The 27,643-nt window shown below is 44.3% G+C and overlaps 1 protein-coding gene across 1 annotated transcript in view; it reads left to right on the forward strand.

Moving 5' to 3' along the window:
* SAMD12 (sterile alpha motif domain containing 12) overlaps positions 1 to 26,499 on the forward strand; it is a 389,138-nt gene extending 362,639 nt beyond the window's left edge. The window contains exon 5 of the mRNA XM_046017062.1: positions 18,325 to 26,499. Coding sequence (XP_045873018.1) covers positions 18,325 to 18,347 — 23 coding nt within the window. The 3' untranslated portion in view covers positions 18,348 to 26,499. The remainder of the gene's footprint in view (positions 1 to 18,324) is intronic.
* The last annotated feature ends 1,144 nt before the right edge of the window (positions 26,500 to 27,643 follow it).

Here is a 27,643-nt window from a genome sequence, read left to right on the forward strand (position 1 = left end):
CTGCACTTGCCACTCCTCTCTATGACGTTCCACACACCACAAGGCACTGTCTCCTATGCCACTGATGTTAGGTAATGGGAGCTTTGCCATCAGCTGCAAGCCATGGGGAAGAATTATAATTTCGTAAGTGCTCTAGCTTGAAAGCAAAGATAAGCAACAGCTATTTGTATTGAATTCAGCACAAAGTTTATGTTCCCTTCCTCTCTTGATTTCCAGAATAAATTAAACACCCAGTTTCTCACATGCAGACCCATGGTAGATAGCATCCTACAGAGACGCCTGCTGAACAGCTTCCGGCTTCAGTGATACTCAGGGTTTCTCTGACACAAAGAAGATCCACCTTCTTAAGCCCCTTTCATTGAATGTCGCACTGCAACGTTCTTGACAGTGACACTTGACAGCGTGGCCTGGTTAGCCATAGCTGTCACCACCAGGGACACACACACTTCCCATGAGCTCTCATGGGCTGTGGAAGCCATAGCCTCCCCACACGGGCTGCTGGATGTGGAAGCAGAACATCATGACATCCTGGCATTGGAAGGGCACAACAGTGTGAAATATACTCGGTTCCTGTCTAAAGTGACATTGGGGTCAACCAGACTTCTCTCCCTATGTGGAGCCTTTCTGTCATAAAGGACGTGATGGATTCCACTCCCTGTGTTTTAGTCTGTCCACGAGGTAATCTGTGTCCACTTGGGATTCCATTCTGAACAATCTGTGACCTAGAGGAACGAACCCCCTGAGACTCTAGCTTGTTTCCGCTAGGAACAATAGTTCTTTGAGGTCACTACCACATGTGTCAAAGAGCTTGGGAGTACCGCAAGCACATTTGCATCTAATTCATAATGTCCACTTTCAAATTCCAGCTAAGCTTTAAGATTGTGTGTGTGTGTGTGTGTGTGTGTGTGTGTGTGTGAGAGAGAGAGAGAGAGAGAGAGAGAGAGATTGAAAGACTGAAACTTTTCCACTCTTGAGTGTTCTTTATTTTTTTATTTTTTAAAGGATTTTATTTATTTATTTGAGAGAGACAACGAGACAGGGAACACAAGCAGAGGGAGTGGGAGAGGGAGAAGCAGGCTTCCTGCTGAGCAGGGAGCCCGATGCAGGACTTGATTCCAGGACCCTGGGATCATGACCTGAGCCGAAGGCAGGCGCTTAACGACTGAGCCACCCAGGCACCCCATTGAGTGTTCTTTATATTTCTTTCCTGAACCCACCAAAATTGGCCTAGACCATTTGGCTCTCATCATATAGTCAGATGAGAGCTAAGGAGTAAAATAGTAAGAGCCCTGTTTAGCCCCTAATTAACTCCATTGTGCAGAATACTTATGCAAGGGCCTCAGACCAAGGATCGGAAGATCTAGTTCCACTTCCATATCCTACTCTTTGAGGTTCTAGAACAGGTCTTGCTCAGAGATCTGTGAAAACTAACAAGGTAGTGAATTTCAATTATCTGTTGTTATATAACAAACTGTTTCGTATTTGAGAGGCTCAAAACTCAATAGTCATCATTTGGCTATGATTTTGCAATTTGGGCAAGGCTCAGTGGGGACCTCCTGTTTTCCCCCCATGCTCCCAGCTGGGGCTGGAAGATCCACATCCAAGATGGTGCACTCAGTTGGCTGGCAAGTTAGTCCAAGCAGTTGGCTGGTCGCCCAACTGGAGCGTCCACAAAGAGCCTCAGTTCTTCTCCTCGTGGGCCTCTCCATGTAGCTCCTTGACTTACATATAGCATGGTGACAGGTCTTAAGGAGGAGGAGAAAAGTTTCCAATCCTCCTAAATATTACACCTAACTGGCCCAATGCCATTTCTGTCCTATTCTGTTGGACAAAGCAGCTATAAGCCTGGCCGAGATTCATGGGAGTAGGACAAAGACCCCACCTCTCAGTAGGAAGTAGGGAGAGGGGATGCAACAAGGAATTTGCAACCATTGTGTTTGGAAAAATACTTTGATTTCTATATAAATCCTTCGTGATTTTGTGTTTCTGGAATGTAAATTGTATCTAGCAGGAGTCAGATTTAAATCCAGTATCTTTTTTTTTTTTTTTTTTTTTCCCAAAAAAAGGAAAAAAAAAAAAATGAGGTCCAGCGTCCTTGAACCTTTGCGATTCACCGCATTCTCCTTCTTTACTTAAAAGGGAAGGGATCTGAGATTTGTGGGGCATCTACTGGGTGCGAGACCCATATGCTCTTTCATTTACCGTGTTTCACTGATTCTGAAATGCACTTTTTTATATCTCAACATTTCTGAATTGTACATTTTACAATCTAGGCAGTCGTATAATCATTATAGGTCAAAAGGCAATCGTACATGCATGAATTTGGCTCTGATTGTTCACATTTTCATCACTCACTCAAGTTATATATACTGTTAGTACTTCACCTGTTGAGTTTAATTGCTATTTAAAATGTCTTTAGAAATATTATACTACAATTTGGTACTGAAGCGAAAATTTATCTTGTAGGCTGAAAGTCATTGAAATAGGATACCATTAGGGAGGCAAATGTTTGACATCAGAAAAATGGCCTCGATTTCATATATTTCTGCAAAGCAGCAATGGTGAGCTCTCACTACCATCTCAGATCAGAGAGTATCACAAGGAGAAAAGCACATTGTGTTTTATTACTGGAATGCATGCAGAAGGATTGCCTACAATACATGGAAGGCAGAGAAATTACTGGGTTCTTCAGAATAAATGAAAGAATTTTGAAGCAGCAAAAGGCTAATCTTGTTTCATTATGTCATAATTTAATAAGCAGGGGGGTGGGTTCTTTTGTCCTTTTTAGTGGTATGTTAAAAATTGCATCTTGGGACACCTGAGTGGCTCAGTGGGCTAAGAGTCTGCCTTTGGCTCAGGTCCTGATCCCAGGGTCCTGGGATCGAGTCCCACATTGGTCTCCTTGCTCAGGAGAGAGCCTGCTTCTCCCTCGGCCTGCTGTTCCCCCTGCTTATTCTCTCTCCCCTCCCCCAACAAATAAATAAAATCTTTTTAAAAAATTGCTTCTTTTGGGGTGCCTGGCTGGCTCCGTCAGTAAAGCATGTGACTCTTGATCCTGGAGTAATGAGTTTGAGCTCCACATTGGGTTAGAGATTACTAAAAAAATAAATAAGCTTTAAAAATAATTGCATTTTGGGGCACGTGGATTGCTTAGTTCATTGGGCATCCAACTCTTGGTATAGGCTCCAGTCATGGTCTCATGGGTTATGAGATAGAGTCCTATCCTGGACTCAGTGGGCCATCTGCTTGGGGATTCTCTTCCTCTGCCCCTCCCCTCACATGCCTGCAAGCACACTCGCTCACTTGTGTGCACTCTCTCTCTCAAATATATAAATCTTTAAAAAAAATGTATCTTGTATTCAATGTAAAGTAGTAGTTCTCACAAAAATGTCTTTTTTTTGTTGTTGTTCACTCCTTTTACGGGTGAGGAATACATGAATTCCCTCCTTTTCCAGATGAAGCAGCTTTGGCTTGGTTCGGTCACCAAAGCTGTGGCTTGGCGAGGTTCAGTAACATGACCCGTCTCAAAACTGGCCAAGTGGAAGAAACCATTCTTTTTATTATTCTACACTGACTCCTTCAAATTGTTGAGCAACGCAGGTTGGTGATTCTGGAAAGATAGGCATGTTGGGCCATGACAGCCTCCTGTCTCCAACAAACTTCCAGAATATGGATGATATGGTGTTTGCAGTTCCTCAAAACCAGACTTGAACTCTCTAGAGAGAGGGCTTTCATGGGGCTGGCTAGTGCCCAGGATTCCCTCACATTCCTGCTAAGAAGAGTGAGTAATAAAAATGCTAATTTGTACAGAGAATTTTAAATGCTAAGTAATGAGAGGAACTGCTCTAAAATGAGAACAACTTAAAACAAGAACTATCTCCCAACATTTGAAGACAGGAGTTGGTTTCGGGAAGACATGCCCGAACTCCGCGGTGTTCAGGCAGTACGTTAAATATCCTTTGACCCCTTACTAAAGGGCGCCATGGTTTGGGCCACTGCTGCTCGCTGACCCTCTCTCCCTCCCTCCAGGCCAGCATCCCTGTGAGGTGTGTGCGGGCATCCACAAAGACCTGCCTCCCTCTTCTGCACTTCCACTGGAAAGAGGGGAGGTGGCAAGGCTATGCCCCCCACCATCGTGACAGAAACCCCATCACTTCTACTACAGTCCTAGCATTTGTCATAGATTTGCTCCAGTTCAAGACTGTGCTGAAGGCACTGTACACAGATGCGCAGAATACAAGCCCTATGAACGTGAAGTTTCCCTAACTACGAGGGGAGATGAGGCTTGGGCAGACTTTCCAGCCACATCTGCAAGCGGCATGGAGCACGCCCCTTCTTTCTGCTCCCCTGGAATCTTGCCTTCTGTGGCAGCATAGAGGACATTATATGGCAGTGGTTCGCCTGTGTGCCTATATCTGCAATGTTGCATACCGGGCCAGGAACATCGGTCAAGAAGGGACATTGTTTTTCCCATTTGTTCATCCATTCGTTCAGCAAAGTCATACAGAGGTTCCCAACAGAGAGAGATAGGCTTTGTGAGGATATGTGAAGCCTTCCTAAAGTGGCCTGTGAGCTGACCTTGCAGGAAGGGGAGAATTTGAGCAGGAGGATGAGGAAGGAAGGAAGGACCCTACAAACAAAGGACAGGCAGCGCAGGACAAAGGCCGTCAGTTCCTGTGTCTGGAACACAGAGTGGATACGGCTGGAAGGATAAGCTGAAGCGTGATTGCGGGTCTAGAACAGGAAGCCAAGCACTGTTTTCGAATGGGATGCCATGGAACAGGATCTCCCTCCTCCCTCCGAGCATTCTGAAAGCAGCACTGCTCTCGAGAGCAGGGACTGGGAGTCTAGGTGGCTTCTCCTAAGAAAAATGCGCCTGGGGTTTGTCTTCTCTCTTGCGAATGATGGAACATGAATGGTGCAGTAGCGACAACAGAGTCTAGTCTCCTCTGCGATGCCACCAATACTTCCTTAAGGAGGTGGCCGTGCGTCAGAACTGGGGACCAGAGTGCCAGCTTCCAGCCTGGCCCCATCAGTTATTAGGGTGACCCAAACGCCGGGGCCCTTAGTTTTCTGGGTGTCAAAGTGTAGCTGATAATCCTCTCTGTCTCAAAGCTATGAGACATCTTAAAGGAATGAGGCCCGGAAACGCCATGGGAACAGCAGTTCTTGGCACATAAGGGTTCCACAACTGTTCACTATTACTATTCCTTCTTTTCTGTGTACCTTGCTTGGTTTCCTCATCCAAACGGAGATCATAATACCAGTCCCAGCCCATTGCCTCTAGACCCTAACAGAATAAAATGCAATTAAATGTGTGAGAGCAACTTGGAAGTTAAGTGCCATGCAGTGGCGAGGTAGTGGAAGGGGTGTTAATGACCGTAGCCTTGGCCGGAAGGTAATCCCAGGGGCAGGAAGGTAGGCAGGTCGGGTCTCTCGAGGCTGCCGGCGGCAGGTGCGTATTGGTGAATGGCTTCTCTAGACACGGTATGCCATAATGACGGCCTGAGCATTCAGCTGGTCCGAGATGACATAAAGATGGGAACAGGAAAATTTACTAAGCAAGAAATAAATAAGGTTTAAGCCCCGAAGCCTTGCAAACGTAATTTCAAACATCATAGTCTTGGACATCTGGGCTCTATTACCTGAAATCCCATTAAACCTCCAGTTTCATCATTCTGTGTAGAACCTGGTAAATTGCAAGATCCTGCTGATGGCCACCAGCCAGTTCAAGCAATTAATCACAAGGGTCCCCGAGCAGGTTTGCGACTCATGCCAAGTGGATTCTTTAAGTGGAAACTGTGTACACAAAAGAAATAGCCCAATCCATGCAGTTTCATAGCAACGCACTTTGTAGCTCTGCCAATACAGAGAAATTATCTGTTATCATTAAGACATCCAAGCCTCATAACTTTTTCCTCAATGGAAATTAGTACTCACCAGCCCAGGGAAGATCCCCCAACCTCGTTAGCTGTGATATAGGCTGTAACCTGCTTAGAGCTGACAAATCAGTTTAGACAAAACTAAGCCCTACTGTTTTCCCATCCTCAACATTTTCTCATCTGGGGGAACTCAACTTGAACTGAGCTCATTTTCTTTTTGAACTTTTCTAGACTCCGTGGACTGTTTCCATATGCTCCGGTGTTCCAGACCAAAGGTCCAAAACGCACGTAAAGAAATAACCTGGGAGCCTATATTCAAAATCCTGCTAGGTGTACCCGAGTTGAAAGGGCCTCGAACAAAAGAATGATTTCTTATAAGACTTGTTGCTTGGTTTTGCCAGCTCAAACAGGTTTATGTAAATGTCATAATCCTCTACACTTCAGAATGTTTATAAAGTCTTTCCTGATGACACTATTTTGTTTAGAGAATGATTCGGGGAAAATGATGGAGAACAGAGGGGAAGCCTTGAGCCCTTGCAACAGAAAGCAGGAAGGAGAGGTGGGGATCAGAATAAATTTACAATATGGGCAAGGGGATCTGTGGTTTCACCTGGTTTTTTAGTTTGGGTTTTTTTTTTTCTTTCTGAAATTTTTACTACATTTCTCAGTTTGTTTCTATGCTACAAAGCTGCTTTCCAGTAGACTAGCCACCAGGCACATGTGATCATTTAAGTTTAAATGAATTCAAATGAAATAAAATTTAAAATCACTTTCCTCTAGGCGCTAGCCAGATGTCAAGTGCTCCGTAGCCACATGTGGCTAATGGCTGCCATATTGGACAAAGCGGACACTGAACATCCCCATCCTTGAGGAGAGCTCCACTGGGCTGAGCTGCTGTGGATTAAGAACTCTATGGTTTGCTGCTCACAATGTGGTCCACAGACCAGCAGCACTGGTATCATCCGAGAGCTTGTTAGACCTGCATGATCAGCATTTTAACAAGATACCCAGGTGACTCATACACACATTAAAATGTGAGAAGTACTGTTGTAAAATACCCTTCCACACTAAGACTCTGTATGGTGAAATCCATCATGGTTATCAACACTACATGTTAATATTTATTTAGCTTGTATGGCATTAATTCAAAAAGACACTTTTGCCCCCTTGAGACTTGGCATGCAAAAGGAGAAGCACTAAGTATACCTTGTATATGCCTTTAGAAATGTGCTTCTCTCGTTCTCTCGTAAAAACTGCAGGATCTGGAGAATTATTTTAAATATGTTTTTTCTGAAGAAGTGAATCTTAGCATTTTTCTAATGAAGAAACTACTGATTGCTCCACAGAGAAGCCTTTGAAATTAAAATAAGATTAAATAGACAAAGAGGGATATAGATGAACTGAAAAAAGAAAAAAACGGAAGGAAAAGGAACTTGACTTACTCAGTTGACATCCTCCTCTGGGAGTGAGGTGGGAAGCAGAAGCAATGGGAGAAATTAGGAGACGGTCCCTCAGAATATAATCTGCCAACCGCTCCTGCCATTGTGGAGATGGAGGGAAATGTCAGTGGCAACTTGGATGGAACCTCAAGGCATATTTTCATGCTCTCACATGAGATTCATTGTTGTTTGTGCCAATGGATAGAGTTTTCTTCTGGAAGGTTCTGCAGGCTTTTACAGTGGCTGTTGGAATTTAATGACTTGAAATGCTTACCTCTGTCCAGTGCAAAGAATGGAATCACTGGGTTATCTCCTACTAATTGGCTGGACAAACGCGTCCCTGCTGAGAGCATCTGGCCTGATGATACTTTTTCCCAGAAAAGCATCAGATCAGATCCCTGTGGTGCAAGATGGCAGCCGCTGTTGTCAGCAGTTCTCGTTCCAAACGGTCATAAAGTGGGTGAGGTTTTTGTCATTTTCCTGGGGAAATCATGCCCGGAGAGCCTGAAGTTATAGGTGTCCTGGGTTATCACAGAGAATTTATGGAGTTCAGATGCTTATATATACTGAAATTTCTTTTTCTTTTTAAAGATTTTACTTATTGACAGAGAGAAAGAAAGAGAGAGAGGGCACAAGAAAGAGGAGGGGCAGAGGGAGAGGGAGAAGCAGGCGGCCCAACACAGGGCTGGATCCCAGGACCCTGGGGTCATGACATGAGCCGCAGGCAGACGTTTAACTGACTGATCCCCCCTTGTACCCCTACACTGAAGCTCCTGAACCAGCTCTCATTAGAGAAGAGTACTCTGGCCCCCAAGCAAATTCTGCGCCTACTTTTAAGTAACTACTAATGTTACTCATGTAGCTTAGACGGTACGTTCATTCAACAAACATTTCAAGAGCCCCTTTGATATTCTAGGCTTTCTTCCACACACTGCAGAAAGAGAAGAAGACATATTCTTTGGCCGAAGAAACTTGGGGTCAGGAGCAGGGGTGCTTAGAGGTGAGCCTAGCAGCATCGGTGTTCCTGCAGGCCTGTTAGAAATGCACATTCACAGACACACTCCAGACCTGCTGAATCGGATTCTTTCCATGTGGGGCTCCAAATCTATGCCGTTCCAAGCTCTCCAGAGGATTTCTTCATAGAATAAAGTATGTCGGGGCGCCTGGGTGGCTCAGTGGGTTAAGGACTCTGCCTTCGGCTCAGGTCATGGTCCCAGGGTCCTGGGATCGAGCCACACGTCGGGCTCTCTGCTCGGTAGGGAGCCTGCTTCTCCCTCTCTCTCTGCCTGCCTCTCTGCCTACTTGTGATCTCTGTCAAATAAATAAATAAAATCTTAAAAAAAAAAAAGAAAGTATGACAAGCATTTGTTTATAGACAGACACATCATCAGGTGATTCTAATACAGTATGATACGTACAGTGATACAAACAGGAAACTCCAGGAGCCCCAAAGCCCCCCAGGCAATGCTGGGCATTTCAGTAAATACTCAATGAAATGAATGTTGCTTGCTTGCTTGCTTGCTTGGTGCATGAATCAACCTGTAGAGATGAAAGAAGACTGGGACAGAAGAACATGCCTAGGTTCTGGGACTCTGAGTGGGCTGGATGGCTTGCTCAGGCCTCACGGCTCTTGTCTTGTCCCATTCTAAAATTTGATGTTTGGATCGCTGCCCTGGATTCTAGCCATGATGGTTGGTATTTTATTACATGAACCAAACAAGACTGTAAACCAAATTTCCCCTCGGTCTACACACTTTTCTCTATCTGAAGGACAAGTAACTGCTGTTTAACTACTGGGGAAAGGACAGCGTGCTTCCGTGGGATTGTGCCCGGCGGGCCGCACGAGAATCACACAGCGGTCTGCAGACCTCCCCCTGGACATTCTGAATCCATGGAAATGGGGAGAGGCTGGGCAAAATTACGATTTTAAGAAGCTCCTTCACATGAATCTGATGCAGGCAGGTTTGAGAACCTGTGGCCGAAATGCCAGTGTGGCTAAACCCTGGAATCCAGAGACTCAGTCTCACCCACAGGACCCAGAGTTGACTTCTGTTAGGTTTTGAGCCACGTAGGGTAGCAGAGCAGTTTTACCTGTTGCAGAGCTCGTCAGGGAACAAATATAGTGTATTTGTTTTCTTTCCTTGGCTGAGGAAAAGGAGAGGGACAGCTTGTAGGCAAGTGCATTCTTTCATTCAGCTGTGTGTGTGTGTGTGTGTGTGTGTGTGTGTGTGTGGCTTCATCTCTAGGCCTTCTCAAACCCCAGAGAGAGGTGACTGCCCAAGCCAAGGAGCACTGCAAAGCCAGCTGCAGGAAAACTCCTCTTCCCAGTATTTAGAGCCAATAGTGGTGGGGGAGGGGGGTGGAGGCCAAGGCCTTGCTACCCCATCTAGCTATAAACACTTGCCTGAAAATGTTCCCCCGGGGGCCTTGGAACTGCACATTTCCTGCTTAGCACTTCCAGAATCAACAGGCCCTGACATGCCATAACCAGATCAGGGGTCATAGCCTGGCCTAACGCACAGCATGTGTTCGCCAACTTCCTTCATCTGTGGAGTGAGGTCACGGCATCTACCTGCTCGAGGTGCGACGCAGTAGACTCAGGTCCTTAGCATGATGCTAAGCTTGTGGTCAGTAGTTGGTTAACCTTGGTGCTTACTATTACGGGCATTGTTGTCTATAGACTCTGTGTTAGTGTTCTCCAGAGAAGCAGAACCCGTGAGAGGTCTTGGTTCTTCAACAGCAGATAATAGCAATCTATCTGTATCTACCTATGTCTCTAGTTATTGAGAGATAGACAAGTCTATCCCAAAAGTGCACATGGGGAGAGAGATGTCAGATGGATGGACGGATGGATGGATGGATAGATAAAGGAATTGTTATAAGGAACTGGCTCACACAATTATGGAGGCTGAGAAGGCCCAAGATCTGCCAGCTGGACACCCAAGAAAGCTGATGGTATAAGGTATGGTCCAAGTCTGACTCTATGAGTTCAAAGTAAGAAGACCAGTGTCCCAACTCAAAGACAGAAAGACAAGCATAGAGAGTGAATTCTTCCTTACTTGGCTTTTTTTTTTTTTAAGAATTTTTTTCTTCTTCTTTTTCTTTTTCTTCTTTTTTTAAATTCCGGTATAGTTAACAGTGTTCTATTAGTTTTAGTTGTACAGTACAGTAATTCAGCAGTTCTATCCGTGACTCGTGACTCAGTGCTCAGCAGGTTAAATGCACTCTTAATCCCTTCACCTATTTCACCGATCCTCCCCCGTAATCATCTGTTCTCTCTAGTTTAGCATCTGTGTTTTGGTTTGTCTCTTTTTTCTTTGTGCATTTGTTTCATTTCTTAAATTCTACATATGATGAGATCACATGGTATTTGTCTTCCTCTGACTTATTCACTCAGCATTATCCTCTCTAGATTCATCCGTGTTGTCCCGCATGGCAGGATCTCATTCTTCTTCCTAGGGAATCCTTACTTAGCCTTTGTTCTCCTCAGGCCTTGCACTGATTGGATGGGGACCACCCACCTACTGTACTCAGTCTACTAATTCATATGTTTTTTGTTTTGTTTTTTTTTTATTTGTTTATTTACAGCATAACAGTGTTCATTGTTTTGGCATCACACCCAGTGCTCCATGCAGTACGTGTCCTCCCTATTACCCACCACCTGGTTCCTCAACCTCCCACCCCCCCCACCCCCCCGCCGCCCCTTCATAACCCTCTGGTTGTTTTTCAGAGTCCATAGTCTCTCATGGTTCATCTCTCATCCTGGAACACCCTCAGCAGAACACACCCAGCATAATGTTCAACCAGATATCAGGGCACCCTGTGGCCCCATGGGGTTGACACCGACAGCGTGGCTGTAGTTTCCAGGTTACTAGGGTTTACGAGAAGTTACAGGCTAGTTTGTATGCATCATCTCTTTGCTCACCCGTAACCCGAGTCCTCTGCCAGGCTGATACTCATTTTGCCCAAGATTTGGACCTCGATTTTCATGCAGTCAGGGGGTTAGAGTTAATTTCTTAATCATACTCTCAGGGGACAAACACTCCCCCTAAACTATGAGGGGGAGGCTTGAGGGGGGGCAGGGGCAGGGGCAGGCAGTGGCAGCAATGAAACAAGCACAAGGGCCCTTAGCAGGGCTGAGCTTTATAGCCACATAAATCCCCCTTTGTCCTTTTCTCTCCTGACTTCTCCCCTACCTGCTTACTAATTGATTGAGCATACCTGTTTAAATCATCCAGTCTCGATGTGTATAAGGGTATACCTGCGAGGGTTCTAAAAGTTAGAAATGATTTAGTATTAGAAGTTTTGATTACACTGAATATAAAATTAAACAAAGTGAGCAAATGATGAGTAGAAGGAGTGAGGTTTGAACTCAGCCTTACATCCTGTGCACACAGCAGGCACGCTTACGTTGGTTTTATCTTGGCCTATTTTGGGAGTGATATATTTGGCTCACAACCAGGAAGAGAAGATAAACAAGGACCTCTATCCTCTAAACCAGCCACAGCACTATTGGCAGGTTGGGCTGGATAATTCTTTGGTGGGGGTGAGCCAGTGGGAGGAGGTCTGTCCTAATGCAATTCTAGGAGGTCTAGTAGGGTCTCTGGCCTCTACCCTACCTGACGCAGTAGTTAACCCCTAGTTGCAACAACCAAAAGTGTCTCTGGACAGTGCAGGTATCCCTTTGGGGTGTAGGAGGGATGGCACCCAGTGGAGAATTACTGCTCTAAACCTGGGGAAGATTTCAGACTGTTAAAAAGAATGAATGAGCTTTCTCTGGTTCAAACCTCCGATTTATGGCATTTTATGTATAGGCTTCCCATTTGATGAGCGTTCCTTTACACACACCCAGCTACTTGCTTTCTCTCCCTCATTCCTATTGGGAGTTAAGGAATTTGCTTTCTTATTGAGTCAGGAAAACATTGTGGTAAGAACAGAGCTAGGTTCTAATCTTGGCCCTATGCCTTCTAGAGTTAGGACTGTGAGGAGTTAATGAACCTGACCTCATTTTTTCCGGGTGTATTAAGATCTTATAATTCAGGCCTCAAAGATGGTAGTGAAGAGCCAAGAGTGACTGCCTGTAGAACTTTCGTTTGGCCCACTGTCGCGGCTCAACAAATGTTGAATTAGTTCTGCTAATGCAGCTGTGGCTCTCACACCGGACACATCAAAATGCAGTTCAGGTCCACTCCCGAAGTCCTCTAACTTGAGTCACATAAAAGACTCTTTCAGGTAGAGGATAGGACCCTTTTATTTATTTGTTTGTTTGTTTGCCTATTTTATGGCTCCTCCTTTTGAACGGAAGACACTAAACAACCCCTTTAAGAAGTGGTCTTATGCTTTCCTTCAGCCCGGGAGAGGTAAGGCTGCCTGTGTACAGCATCTTTTCTTCCTCCCTAAAGAAACCAATCCCACCAGCCTCTTGCGGCTGGGTCAGGAAGATGTGGGGCTGGATACACTCAGTCCCATGTCTGTTCTTGAATCCTCCGCCAGGGTGACCGTTGCCTCTCTGGCCCCTTCCTGCCTTTGATGTGAAATCTCCTTATCATGGAACTGTCCGTCAATGTCTGCACTTATTTAGGGGAGAGTGGAAGCCAGGGAATGTTGACTGTGGTCTTGGCAGGCGAGGAGAGTGTTATCCTTCTCCTGAAGGGTACAAAGGCTTGACACTACCCCCCCATTCCCCCCAACTCCCCCCACCACTCTCCATGGTGTTTCTTTTTCCCAGCCCCCAGCTGTGACGTTGGAACATTGCCTTATTTGTATTTCTTGTTGCTCTAAGGAATTTGGGGAATGTGTGGTGATAATAATAATAAATAGTAGCCATCACTCAGCAGATATTTGCTATTGGCCAAACACCATGCAAAGGGTTTTTTCTGTGAGCCCCCGTTATCATTCCAGCAACCTGGAAAGGTGGGGATTCCAATCTCCATTTTAAAGGTGAAGAAGCTGAGGGCTGGACAAATTCATGTTTTCAACATAGTGTGGCTGGTAAATGGTGAGCCTGGGATGTCAACCCAGATCTGCCTGATTCCAGAGCCCGTGCCCTTAATCACTGGACTTAAATGCTTCTTCGCTCATCCCAGACTCTGAAGCCATTGGACTTAGGAGGTGATTAGTTCCCAAAATGCCTGAATCGTCATGCTGACCCACCAAGCAGAGATCTGAGAAAGAGCCCCTTACCGAGTGTTAGCTGCAGAGCCATACAGAGCCCGCACGTGTCTTCAGTCCTTAGGTGGCCAGGAAGGAACTGAAGTGATCCCCCTCTCCATTACGCAGACCTGAGCTAGGATGAAATCTCCTATAAAATTAGGCATTGATTTAAGTCAGAAAGAATGAAAAGAAAAAAAAAATCTTGTCTTCTCCAACATCATTCCTTTCTTCATTCATTTCACGATTCATTTAGCACTTTCTATACACCTGCCACTTTGCCCTAGGAAGGCACACGCTCAAAAGACATGGCACCAACCTCAAAAAACTTAGGAGAGCTGGATACGGTAAAGTGCTCCTGGTGGGTTTGGTTTCAGATGCCGTGCTGGCTGATGGGGGCTGCGGTCAGCTACATCTAGGGGAAAGATGGCTGCGTAAAGAATGCGACATGTAAGGTGCTCTCGGAAAATGGAGGGCTGTGTTCACTAGTGTTAGAGGGTGTGTGAAGAGGGCTCCCTATCCAAGAGGAAAGGCTGAGCAAAGGCTGTGGACGAGTCAGTGTATATGAGGAGCTGGAAGGAATCTGGGATGGCCAAAGCCCAGGGGATGGAACCCAAAAAGTGCACCCCTTTCTCCCTTGAAGGAGCCAGAGCCATCAAATGCAACCTGCCAATTTGCATGTTGACCTCAGGTTGCTTCCCTATACCTGAAGACATGATTCCAGGTGCAGATCACAGAAGTCTTGAGCAAACGAATGACAGCAGAGCCCTTCACTGTACCTCTGTGATAGGAAGACCACTGTCTAAGGCTCAAGCCTTACCCTAGGCAAACACCTTCACATACAACCTGAGTCAACAGAGGCCCCTTGCTGCCTCATAAAGCCCAACTCAATGCGGTGACACATTCAAATGAAAGACCACTAACCACACAGCATCAAAGAGCACTGAATTGTTTACTGATTCCATGGAAAGATGGTCAAGAGGGCATGATGCCACAGCGCGCTCTTCTCCTTGGCCAGCCCTTTTCCGAAGGCCTGACTCACAGGGAAACCCTCACTTTGAGTCCCTTGTGTCACTCCCAAAACTCCCACTTTGTTTCTCAGTGGCTTCTACTGCTGTGTGTGTCCATGCCTTAGAGGAGTAGCCCTCTGTTCTTCCTGTCATCTCTGTCTTTGTCATATAAATTAAGTCTTCAATTTTCTTCTGTGCCCAGCAAGGCCCTTTATTGTGCTGAGTGGGCTTATGGTTATGGATAAACACAGAAACCTACTTAGGAGAGAGGAGAATGGGAAAGGCTCTCAATATTTATACTTGACATATGTGTCCCAGTCATTCCTGCATGTCACTAGAATGGGAAATACCTAAGACTTAGTACAGTACTTGGGTACTGAGTACAGTACACAAGCTATGTGACCATGATGAGTAATACCTCTGGGCCTTAATATCCTTATCCATAAAATGGGACTATTCCTACCTATCCTAAGAAGGCACAGGGGAACCACAGTTGAAAGAGCTTTGAAATACAATGGGCTCATCTTATGTTCATGTAAGGTTATTAGAGCCTAAAACACATCCACTTTCTATCATCCATTACAGGTTCAAGTGAAAAATGTGGTTATTTAGAAAAGCAACAACTATGATAAGCCTAGTTATCAACTCCTGATTCAGGATCCAATATAGAGAGCCAATATAATTAATTAGGTTCCGTATTATCAGTATTCACTTCTAAATTTTATTTTATGGTTACTCTTAAAAATAATTTTCTAAAGTCACACATTTTACCAGAGCTGATTTTTTTAAATTAGTTTCAGAGGTAGAGTTTAATGATTCATCAGTTGCCTATAATACGCAGTACTCATTACATTTCGTACCCTCCTTAATGCCCATCATCCAGTTACCCCATCCCCCCACCTGCCTCCCCTCCAGCAACCCTCAGTGTGTTTCCTAGAGTTAAGAGTCTCCTATGGTTTGTCTTCCTCTTTGATTTTGTCTTATTTTATTTTTCCATCCCTTCCCCCATGTTCATCTGTTTTGTTTTTAAATTCCACATATGAGTGAAATCATATGATATTTGTCTTTCTCTGACTTATTTCACTCAACATAATACCCTCTCTTTCCATCCACATCTTTACAAATGGCAAGACTTCATTCTTTTTGATGGCTGAGTAATATTCCATTGTGTATTTATATACCACATCTTCTGTTGGTAGACATCTTGGGCTCTTTCCATAGTTTGGCTATTGTGGACATTGCTGCTATAAACACTGGGGTGCAGGTGCCCCTTTGAATCATAATGTTTGTATCCTTTGGGTGAATATCTAGTAGGGCAATTGCTAGGTCAAAGGGTAGCTCTATTTTTTTTAGGAACCTCCACACTGTTTTCCAGAGTAGCTGTACCAGTTTTCATTTCCCCCAACAGTGTAAGAGGGTTCCCCTTTATCCACATCCTCGCCAGCATCTGTTGTTTCCTGAGTTACTAATTTTAGCCATTCTGCCAGTATAAGGTGGTATCTTATTGTGGTTTTGATTCATATTTCCCTCATGCTGAGTGATGTTGAACATTTTTTCATGTGTCTGTTGGCCATTTTTATGTCTTCTTTGGAGAAATGTCTGTTCATGCCTTCTGCCCATTTCTTGACTGGATTATTTGTTCTTTGGGTGTTGAGTTTGATAAATTCTTTATGGATTTTGGATACCAGCCCTTTATCTGATAAGGCATTTGCAAATACCTTCTCCCATTCAGTAGGTTGTCTTTTAGTTTTGTTGACTGTTTCCTTTGTTGTGCAAAAGCTTTTTATCTTGATGAAATCCCAATAGTTCATTTTTGCTTTTGTTTCCCTTACTTTTGAAGACCTGTCTAACAAGAAGTTGCTGCAGCCGAGGTCAAAGAGGTTGCTATCCATGTTCTCCTCCTCGGTCTTGATGGTTTCTTGTCTCACATTTAGGTCTTTCAACCATTTTGAGTTTATTTTTGTGTATGGTATAAGAAAATGGTCCAGTTTCATTCTTCTGCCTGTCACTCCCCAATTTTCCCACCACTATTTGTTGAAGAGACTGTCTTTTATTCCATTGGATATTTTTTCCTGCTTTGGCAAAGATTAGTTGACCATAGAGTTGAGAGTCCATTTCTGGGTTTTCTACTCTAGGGCTGATTTTAGCAAAAATCCCAAAAGGATGCTGTACTGTGTCTGGTTCCGAGAAATCCGTGTGGATCTTCTAGGCTGCACTGTTCCCTTGCAGGCTGACCTGGATAAAAGATTCATATTCATCTTGGGTTCTGTTCCCACTTCAATATGACCGGAGTGTTATATCTTAATAATAAAGAACTGCAAAGTAGTTATTTTGGAGGTCATATTAGTATTAGTATGGATGCTTAGGCTAATCAATGCTCCTTGGTCACATCTGCATTCTTGTGAACCTAATTTTTGTGGTTTTGCAAAATATTTAAGGCAACAATAATAAAAATCCTAGCATCTTCATCATTTCACTTAGAGTTCTTTTCTACGCATGTGTGTAACTTTTGCACTGTAGTGTATCATAACTGTTTACCACGTAGCTACATAATCATCATAATTATTACTTTGGTAGTCACACAGGCATCCATCTTGTTAATGCACCGTCATTTACTTAACCTACATTTTCAACAGTGGGAGACTCATTTTCCAATTTTTCCACTATTACAAATAACCTTTAGGTTATATATCTGTGCATATAGTTTCTTTCATTTTTTTAGATTATTTCCTTAGGAGACACTTCTTGAATGAGAACAGTGACTCAAAGAATGTGAATTTTTAATAGTTTCTAAATAAATTGACATTATTTTTCCAATTTACAATGCTATCAGCAATATGTTAGTATTCTACTTTCATTATAACCTTATCAGTGCATTACTATTTTATATTTAGTATGCTTAAATAGTACCTTACTTTTGTGTTCGCATTTTCTCAAAAATAGCAAGTTTTAATCAAACATTTGCTTATAAATTGTAGTTCTCTCAAAAAGCCTCAGTAGTTTTGTTTTTTTTTTCTTTTTTTAACATCAAGAGCTCTTGGCTTTCTTTGTCCCCCATTGCCCAAGAGTTTTGTGTATTAAATAAAGCTGATGTTGGTATGTTTCTAACAAAACATTCAATGGCACTCCCATATTAATAAATAGGCACCTGTGTATAAGGAACTATGTGGAGGACTCCGATAAAATTATAGGAAATTTATAAAATAAAGAGTTTCAAAACCCAGGAAGATATATCTGCACCAAAGTCAAATGCAAGGTTGCAATACAGGTCATTCAATCTCTGGTCAGACTTTGATGACTTTCTCTGTCCCTGACCTGCTGCTCAACCAGTCTCACTTTTCAACCAGCAAACTCAGGAGCTCCAGCCATCCTGCTTCCAACGTTTCCTTCTAAGTTTTATCCCAGGAAAGCTGCCTGATAAAGAAAACCACTATTATCACCCCGCCTCACACGCACACACAAATGTTTTCATTCCACTCCCAATCTGATCCTGTTCCCAATCAGGTAAATACATGAAACTCCATAATGTGCAAAATGTTTCCCAAATCACAGACCAGTGAGGGACAAAGGCCAGTTCCAGAGATCTGATGTTGCCCTGCCTTCCAGGCACCTTCGCCAGTCCCTGAGACAGATGTCTTCCATGTCCTGCCAAGTGGTGGAAGGACATTCCAAGAAGACAGACCACCCTAAATTTGTCCTGGAGTTGAGCAACTATTATCTCTGTTCGAGATCTCTCTTTGACCTGAGGATGTCAGAGTTTGTTTGAGCAGGATAATTGCTACATACCAGTAACTGGGAACATAAAGAAATGACTCACTGCGTTTCTCCCTTTTCCTCTTACAGCCTCAATCGAGGGTTCTCCATAAACGTGGTTAGCCTTCCAAGCTGCTGTCCTGCCAGTTGATATGAACGTGGCCTGTTCCTCACAGAAAGACTAACTCATGGCACCGCCAGAAGATCTCCATGGAGCACCGACAGATTCACCAGAGTAACTGAAAAAACTCCCATTCGGTCAAGATCATGGGCTTTGGAACATCTTAGTTTGCTGTGGAGTTTAAAATGAGGTGCATAATACACAGTGCCAACTTGCTCCAAGTGGTCATTGGCAGACCATTAGCTGGAAAATTGCTTCCAGTTTTCATCACTGTGCATAACTCAAGCTCCCTTAGGGGAGCTGTCTGTGCCCTTCACTAGAAGTCCTATTTTAGCATGGCAACTACGGGATTATTTTATTATGTGTGCAGATGGCATGATGTGTTAGACAAAAAAAAAAAAAAAAATCACAGCAGTTCTGCAATCTCAGTGGAAGCGTTCACGATACTCTGCCCTGGTAGGAATGTAAACATGTCTTGATGATGTTAGTTACGATGTCTAAAGGTATTCTGTCCAACTCTTAAGCACTTTACATGAGAACACGACACCAGAACCAATCAGCACGTCCAGTACACGTGGGAAAACAAGTATCTCTCTCTCTCTCTCTCTTTTTTTCCTTTTATAAATCTTGTCTTCTTTCTGGCTCAGACTGTCCAAGACAAGCTCCACTCCCGGCGTATCCGCAGTCATCTGTGGTACATTGGGGTAACCATGGCCACGATACCGTTCGACTTGACCTGTCGATACTTTACACAGCCAGTTGGGTTTCTTGCTGTGCCAAAGGGGAGGAGAAGCGGTCTGGTGGTCGAAGTATCTTAGGTCTTGGTTCCTGGTACCGGGGCCCAACTCAGCACTTCTAACACAGACAAACACAGGAGGCTTCTAGGCAGCCAGGGTACACATTCGCTCCTTCTACAGCGGAGTGCTTTCAAAGAACAAAAGGGGGTGGCTCTTTAATCAAAGACCATGGGGGATGGAGGGAAAAGGCAGCAGAATGCAGTTTTCCTGTGTGGTCTGACTTTACAACTTTAGAAAACTTTTTAGGTCAAGTTTAAATCACAGCTCTCGGAAGAGAAGGAATAGCAAGTGTCCCCCTGCGAGCCTGAAGAAGGAAAAGGGCCCAGTCCACACCAGGTTGCTGCCTCAGTAGGGAACCTACTAGTCCCCTTTAATCCTTTCTGGGATTATATCCGCAATTAATTTTTTTTTTTACTATGTCTTACAACAAAGCACAGTCAACCCAGTTATTACTTGTCTTTGGGCATTAGAGAGACGTCCATATTGGCCAACCCTACCTAATGCTTTAGCTTTTTTTTTTTTTTCCCCTGGAAATAGAAACGTGGCTGAATTGAAAATTCAGCAAATATGTTCTGCGTACCCACAATCCCAGTCTGGGACTGACAGGTGTTGGAGGCTTTTCTTTAAGTATGCATACCCACCCTGGGACCCTGCTAGCACAAGCAAGTTTGGCATTTGGGGGGGGTTGCCGTACACGCACTCGTGGTCTGCTCTCCCCTTGGGGCGAGGGTCTCAGGAAATGCACATTGGAGACATTGGAAAATGCCCCCACCTGAGGTCTGGAAAGTTGACAGGAGAAGGGAAAGAGACCCAAATATGCAGGCTGTGTTGTCAAAGAAGGGGGTTCCCGAGAGGGAACTCGGAAGAGTGTCAGTCACCACCAAGATCTGACCTTTCACGGGTCAGCACCAGGACAGTCAGGCTCTCACAAACCGTAATTCTTTACAAATCCAGAATCGGGCAGCCAAACCGTGACTGCAAGAGCCGGCGGGGAGAACATTCCACTCTCTCCTGCCCACCTCCTAAGCATCCATTCCAACAGCAAGGCTTCCTTCTTCTTTCATCCTTTCTTTTATTTAGCAAGGAGCTAAATAAAAGTGTTGGGCACCTACTAGGTGCCAAACGTTGCATTGGGATATCAGTAGAATACAAGGCCAACTCTCCATGCCCTTCTGAAACAGTATCTGCTCTCCCTAGACAGTGCCCCCATCCTGGCTTTCCCACAGTGCAAACAGAATTCAGACAGCATTCACCCCCCGCCAGAGGAAGCTCGCAAAATGCACATGGCAGCAGGCAGCCCCCTTGGCCTAGGAAGGAGACAATGGAGGAAGAGGTCGTACAGCCTCAGGACACATGTTACCATCCTTGTGTACAGCCAAGCCTTCCCGGGCCCAGCCTTGCCTTCCTAAATCAGCTTTCAGTTGCGCTCCTGGCTGTTCCCCCTGGTCATCCGTGTTCCCCTCCTCTATACAGGCACAACCTGCTGGTCATGATGCTGGATTCTCTGAAGCTCCAGTTCTCAGCGGAGTCCTGGAGACCCAGAATAGGGCCTCCGGAGTCCGAAAGAACTGTCAGGTGCTGAGGTCCTGGAGACCCAGAATAGGGCCTCCGGAGTCTGAAAGAACTGTCAGGTGCTGAGGTCCTGTAGCTGGGAATTCATTGGTTTACGAATTGAGGGTCATTCCGAGACTATGGCTAACAACCCTGAAAGACTGAACACACCTTAATGGTACAGATGGTCATTAAATGATGGTGGTTCATCCTTCCTTCCTTTGGCTTTCGCAAAATATGTTCTGAACAATTAAATAAGGAGAGTTTCCTAGCTTTTTTTTTTTTATTTTTTCAGTCGAAAGTGTACTGACAGATTATTAAAGGGTGATGGGTAAGGGCGGAGATGGGGAAGGGCAAACTTGAAGACCATGAAAGAGCCCGGTTGAAGATGATGTCTCTATAACTGCCTTAATTCCTGGCGTACCAGGTATTTGTGTATGAGCCGCGACATGTTTTCCAAACCGTCAACCTCATTTTGAAGTCATCTGGCGGAGGGGGGGATAGTTTTGGAAACACGGCGGCATAAGAATCTGAGCGGTCACTTGTTAAACCAGCAAAATGGAGAAATGACTTCCTTCCCAGCCTTCAGAGTCTTAGTTCTGTGTTGATCCACAATTTCCCCGTCATTCCTTCCTGCCGTGCTGTACCATATTCCCAAGATGTGTGGAGGAAATTTCACCTCCCAGAAGTTCAGGGATGGCTGTGGGGAGTTTTGTTTAAGGAGGCAGCGGGAGACCAGGAGGTAAGGGATAAATATTTTGATATCTAAGGGCTATAAACTGTTGATGCTTAACTTTTCCTTTTACTTAAACCTCTGCTACACCTTTTATTGAAAGGCTGACACCCATACTTGTGCAGGAAAGACACTCTTGGGAGTGAACAGAAATGAATAATTATCAGACTCTCTGGGGTGCCAAGGGGATTAGCTTGTTCCAGCTTCAGAACTGAATTTAAAATGCAGAGCATTGGTGGTTCTGCTAGGGCGAAAAGCAAATCACTTCAGTAGTTTAAGACATACCTAGGGGCTAGGGATCCTATAAACTTTCTTATGGGTAGTGGTGTCCCTTCAGACCCCCTGCTCGGGCTCTATGAGCTGTGTAACTGCACATTTGACTTCTACCTCCAGAACAGGGGAAGCAACCCCAACTTCTCTCCAAAGTCACTCCTCAGTTGTTCAGACAAGGTTAACAGTCCTTATTCTGAGGGAATCCTGCCGTTTTTTAACACTCAAGGGGAAAAGGAATATCAGCTCTACTGAAGAGTATAACCTGAGGAGAGACTCGTCTAATGGATTTACCCCAGTGTTGCTTGAGAAGGCTTGCTTTGTCTGCAAATGTCACAGGATTGATTTTGGAAAGGAACAATAAAAGTCTCTCAGAAAAGTTTCCAAGACCCCCTTAGCATTTTAGCTTTACCCAAACCTCCTCTTCTCTGTGCCATTAGCAGCTTCATTCTTTGTGATGTTTTCCTCTACATTCTTTAGAGTAATTTTGTTACTTGACAACTAGCTTAAGATTGCCGTAGACTCTTTTTAAAAATCTAATGTTTGAAAATGACATAAATTCTTTTACGCCTTAAAGGCTGTTTTTATTCACCTCTCCCACAACCCCCTCCACTCCACTCTTTTACTTTTTTTTTCTTTTTTTTTCTTTTTTGCCTTTTAATCTTTCCTTTAAAAAAAATTGCTTGGGCTAATTTTGAGTATTCTCTCAAGAACTCAAACAGAAGAACTTAGCATTCCCCCTTTCCCCCAGTACTGACTAATAATCCCTTCTTCTGCTTGATCTCGGTGAGGGCTTGCTGTCCAAACAACAGTGGGATGTGTGTTCCCGTCTCTAGGGAATGACCGGTCAAAGCTGCTCATCGAAACAGAGCCCATGAGATTATGAGGGAGGACACACCACGAGGTGCTTCTGCTCAGGGCACAGCTGGGGACTCTATTTCAAAGACAACAAGGTCCTGCTCCTCTGTTTCTTTAGCTCTGCATCTCATCCCGGAGCCAGAGAACTGTCTTAGGAATTCTGCTTCATCAGTGTGCATGATTCCTGGTACCACTGCACACCTTCGGGTCAAATAGAGCCCCATTTCCATTATTTTGCTCTGATGACTTACTCTTGTGGAGAGATAGGGTCATTCTTGGGACAGCAAATCAGCTGTGGGAAGCTTGAGGGAAAAGTTGGCCACGTACACGTGAAGGTTCTGCCACACCTTAACGAAAAAACAAAGTAGATCCTTCCCTGGAGATTCTCGTGTGGGAAAGTGGCTTAGAGGGACGGTATCCATGCTGGTTTTCTTCTGGCCATCACCTTGGCCCTGCGGGGAATGTTCTGGGGGTGGGGATAGGGTATGGAGCACCATTTCTAAGATCTAAATTAGAAGAGGAAGTTCCCTATAGGATAAATGTTAAGAGGAAGTGCCAGTGAGTATGGGACCAGTTTTAGACCTCCTGCCCAACAGCGCAAAGACTGACAAATGACTTCCTCAGAACAGCAGGAAATGGGTGTAAAAGGCTTTGTAAGATTGGAGTTTCAAGCACCATGTAGGGTGATTTTACAATCTCAAAGAGCCCCAAGCATTCTTACTTCAGAGCCTCTCTTCCCCAATTACATCAAGCACAAAAAGGCACCAACAACATACACCTAAAAAAATTTCAAAGTAACCCTATGACTTGCACCAAATTGCAGTTGACTGTGGTTGACATAATGTTAAGTGTTGTAGATACATTCTTTGATTCTACAATATTCTTTTCATATTTCGGAGCCAATGGTTCTGGGATTTCATTTCTTTAATGGCTCGTCTTGTTGCTGCTGTTGTTGTTCCAAACCTCCAACATTTATTTCCAGGAGCCTTGGGAAGGCTCTTAAACCCAGGCCTTTTTGCCTCCAGTGCAGAGTGACAAAAACAGCCCTACCGACGTGAATGCCACGGAGACTCCAACATTAATCCAGCTGGGGACGCTAACCCCAGAACCAGGAAGACACTGAAGACCCCGCTGGTTGCTTTCTGTGTTGCTTAGAACGTTTCACAGTTCTGTTATTTGGATCAAAGGAAATAAATGGGCTGTTCTCCACGTGGCTTTGCCCCATTAGCACACACACCGCGAGAACGTGTGGAATTTGAAGCTGGGTATATAGGCAAGAGCTTGCAGATCTGTTTTGTGTGATTGTATTTAGACACCACTCTCCCCAAATTCTACAGCAATGTATTCAGGAGCTTTTACTCTGTCAAAACAAATAATTCTAAAACAAGAGATTCTTATTAGGGCATTATTTCTCCCGCAGTGGGGGGACTGGTTTTGTGACATAACTCTGAAGAAATACTTGCCTGCAATTAAATGCGAGGGTCTGGTGGTTGCCCTGTTCCACAGATTGATGGGGGCCTTCTCCCATCCCACAGAGGAAGTTGGCCTGGTCTCCCCCAGAAATAGCACAACGACCATGAAACTCTGGGTAGTCTCCCTATGCATGCATAATTTTAAGAGTATGGACTGAGCCTGGCCATGGTCTTTGATTATGTGACCCCCTAAATCAATTTGACGTCTTACACAAATATAAATATATATATTTTTTCTTTTTTTAATTGCCCACCATGCACTGCATTTAATGCGTTTGCACTGGGAGCTGCCTGCTGACTCTGTGGCAGCTTTGAACAGTTCCCATACCTATTTCCCATACAGGAGAGGACTGAGAACGTTTCCCCACACACCAGCTGCTGAAGTTTGGAAGTGTGTGACCAAGTTCTTTTCACATCAACAGGCCCCGGTTTATAGGAGGTAAACTTAAAAGAGAATGGGATTGGGTGGAGAGGTGGGGAGGGGCTGGAGGGGCACAGAGTGGTATTTGAACACAGGGATCTTGGTCTTTTCCTTTGTACTGCAATTCTCATCTCCAGTCTTAGTAAGAGACGCATTAGCCTCTTCAGTGAGTGCCCCCCCCCCCACTGGGGGGGTCATTGGGGTTCCACTCCCTTAAACTCACATGTAGGCAATTTGAGGCTCTCTGGGGCTCGGAATGGTTTGTCCACCACTACTTTTCCTCTGCCAATAGAAAAATGCTATCCCTACAAGGCCATGTTTGACGAGACCGTGGCTTGGCTAGTGAAGTTCACAGTGCATTGAGTTGAGTAACGTTAGGCTCTGGACTTGGCATTGTAAGTCCCAGTCATGACTGACCCAGAAGCAACCAGTCCACTGAAAAGCCAAGCCAGTGCCCATGTTTTGAAACTAATTCCACTAAAACTCTTGTGCCATTAAACCATACTACTGTAGTTCCAATTAATCTAGCTCTTTAATATCATCAGCCACTAAATTAAATAGCTGTACCCAAAACTTTAGAAAAGATCAATATTGTAACAATCACATAATAGCAGTAAAACGCACCTGAGAAAAGAAAATATTGACCTGTTGTGGTTTATACTTGAGTTATTCTTAGACCTTTGTGGATCTGGCACTGCTCTGAGAAAGGGGAAGAAGAGGTTTTGAATTTAAGAATATTAGGATTCAGTGGAAATTAGCCATCTCTCTGGGCTTCTGCTCATCTGTCCCACATCAGCAGACAAGGTGGTTCCCAGGCTGGAATGAGCTAAGGGATGGTTTCCCGGATCCTTAATAGAAAGCACAGTGACCTGGACTTTAATTGTGAGCCCTTTCTCTTTATGTTTTCTCCTGGTAGCTGGTATTCCTGAGAGTCCATCCTGGGTTTAGAAAAGAAAGAAGGATAAGAAAGTAACAATCAGCTTCTTGCATATACACACAAGCTTTTTCTAATACAGGGAAACGTGTCTGCAGAGCCCGTGGCCTAGGGGCCCATGTATCTCCACTTCTCTGCCTCCGAAAGGCTTAGCGTTGACGGAGCCAAGGGAGAGAGCCTCAGGTTCGGCTTAGTTCAGGGGAAAATGGCCAATCGCCAGGTTGGGGAAGACCAATGAAAGTGTGAAGGTGACAAGCTGAGGGTCACGGGAAACAGAGAGCCTCCTCGAACGTCATTGATGAGCTGCTGTGTATTAGCATTTGTCCTAGGCAAGAAAGAGGAAGAAAAATCACACGATGTGAACTGAATGGAAGACCGGTGCTCTCAGTAAAGTGTGAGGGGGGCAAAATCTCATGAAAAAACTGGTTCACAGTTTTACAAACACTAACAAACATGGCTATAAAAGCACATTTCATAATACAAAAGCCTATATAGAGGGCAGAAATTTTTATAGCTTCCTTAAGTGAGTAGTTAAACCAGCAGTCTGAATTCTCTTAGTCCCCAAACAGTGGTTAATTAAATAAGCATTTTCCTTATCCGTTGCCCACATCTGTGGGTTGTTGTTTTTTTTCTCTATGCACCCTAGAAAAACTCCCAGGACTAGGCTTAGGAGGACTCAAGCAAGTTACATGGTAAAATCAGAGTGCCTTTTCTGTTGGATGTTCACTTTGGTTCCCTGGGTTCCCAGGGCATACAATGTTTAGAAACTTTTTTCTCTAAACATAAGAATTATTGTGCACCACAATCTTGAACCAACAATTTCCATATCTTAAGCAGCTATCAACTTGCCAATTCCCTCTGGGTCTCCTTTATATTTTCTTATAATGTTTCTTTCTGTTTTGGGTTGTCGTCAAAAAGAGTTGGGGGCATGTTTCTTTTTAAATTGATAGAAATGAAACTGTACAGATTTTTGCCCCCTTCTATCCGTAAGCATGATCTCTATCGGGCTTGAAAATCTGCTTTATCATTTTGTATATTGGACTATTTTGTATTCAGCATTACTTGATTCCTTATGTGCATGGCAATGTATTAAAATGTGGGATTTCTATTACCGTGTAAAAGTGTTTTGATTCTGATTTTCAACATATATCCTTAGAAAAAAATTACATTAAACTTTTTATTTCTGTTTTCTTCAGCTCATCAGCTTTGCAGAAGGAAAAGAAAAGTTAACAGCATTTCACTTTCCCTGTGTTAGCTAATGATGCAATTCATGGTGGAAAATTGTCCTCAATTATGCTGTGTTTCCTGGAGAAATAATATATGTGAAATGAATTGGTGGCCTCCCTCCAGCTCCCAGCACACAGAATTCCCCCAGCAACAAATCCCACCAGCATGATTACTGTTATTGTTGAAGGCTTTAGTGTTGAGCACAGCCAGGCAAAAGACACAATTCTCTTGGCCTCCAGATATGGTAACACCCTGGAAAGAGATGGGACAACAGAGCTTGGTCCACCAATTTGCTCTCGCCCCAGAGAGTCTTAAGGGCCTATAAAAGCATGATTGATGGCATTCCCCAGCGCCCCGGTGCCCTCTGTCTCAGGGAGTGGCCCACTAGAAGCTATCTGTATTTTATCGGTAGAGATACTGACCTTCAAGTAACACCCGCCCAAGAGATCTGCGGTCCGAAACTAGTTCTCGGAAACAGATGTGACACGGCCGGTTCTCCATTTCAGCACACATCTGGATACACTCCAGTCTTGACCACGTATGGAAAGGATGCCAAATATTTTTTCCCAAATGAAAACAAAAAGATTCACTGAGTAATACAATCTACCAAGTAAAAACAACAGACGGTTTTACCTACTCTAAACTACCATGTTCACCCTTCCTTTCCTCAAGCAGACACCCTAATGCGTACTTGGAGCCACTGTGACTTTACAGAGTATGATGAATTGCTTCAGCTTGTACTCTGGAAACACTTCTTTCCCGAAGGAAAAGGCACTTATACGTTGCATGAAGAAGGAAGGAAACAACCATTGCCGCTTTTATTGCAAGTTTGCTGCGAATATAGTTTTGGGGGTTTTCATCCCCCTCCCTCCACCCGCCCACCAGAAAAGTTCTCTGAAAGCAAAACCAGTGATAATCTTTTCGGTTGGCTTACTGACTCCATGTGTCAACCTTCTAAATCTGGCTGGGCACCTTCTAACTCTAAAGGCACCATCTTCTGCCACTCTTAATTAACACATTAAGAG

Source organism: Meles meles, chromosome 1, assembly GCF_922984935.1.
Source record: "Meles meles chromosome 1, mMelMel3.1 paternal haplotype, whole genome shotgun sequence".
Classification (NCBI taxonomy): Eukaryota; Metazoa; Chordata; class Mammalia; order Carnivora; family Mustelidae; genus Meles; species Meles meles.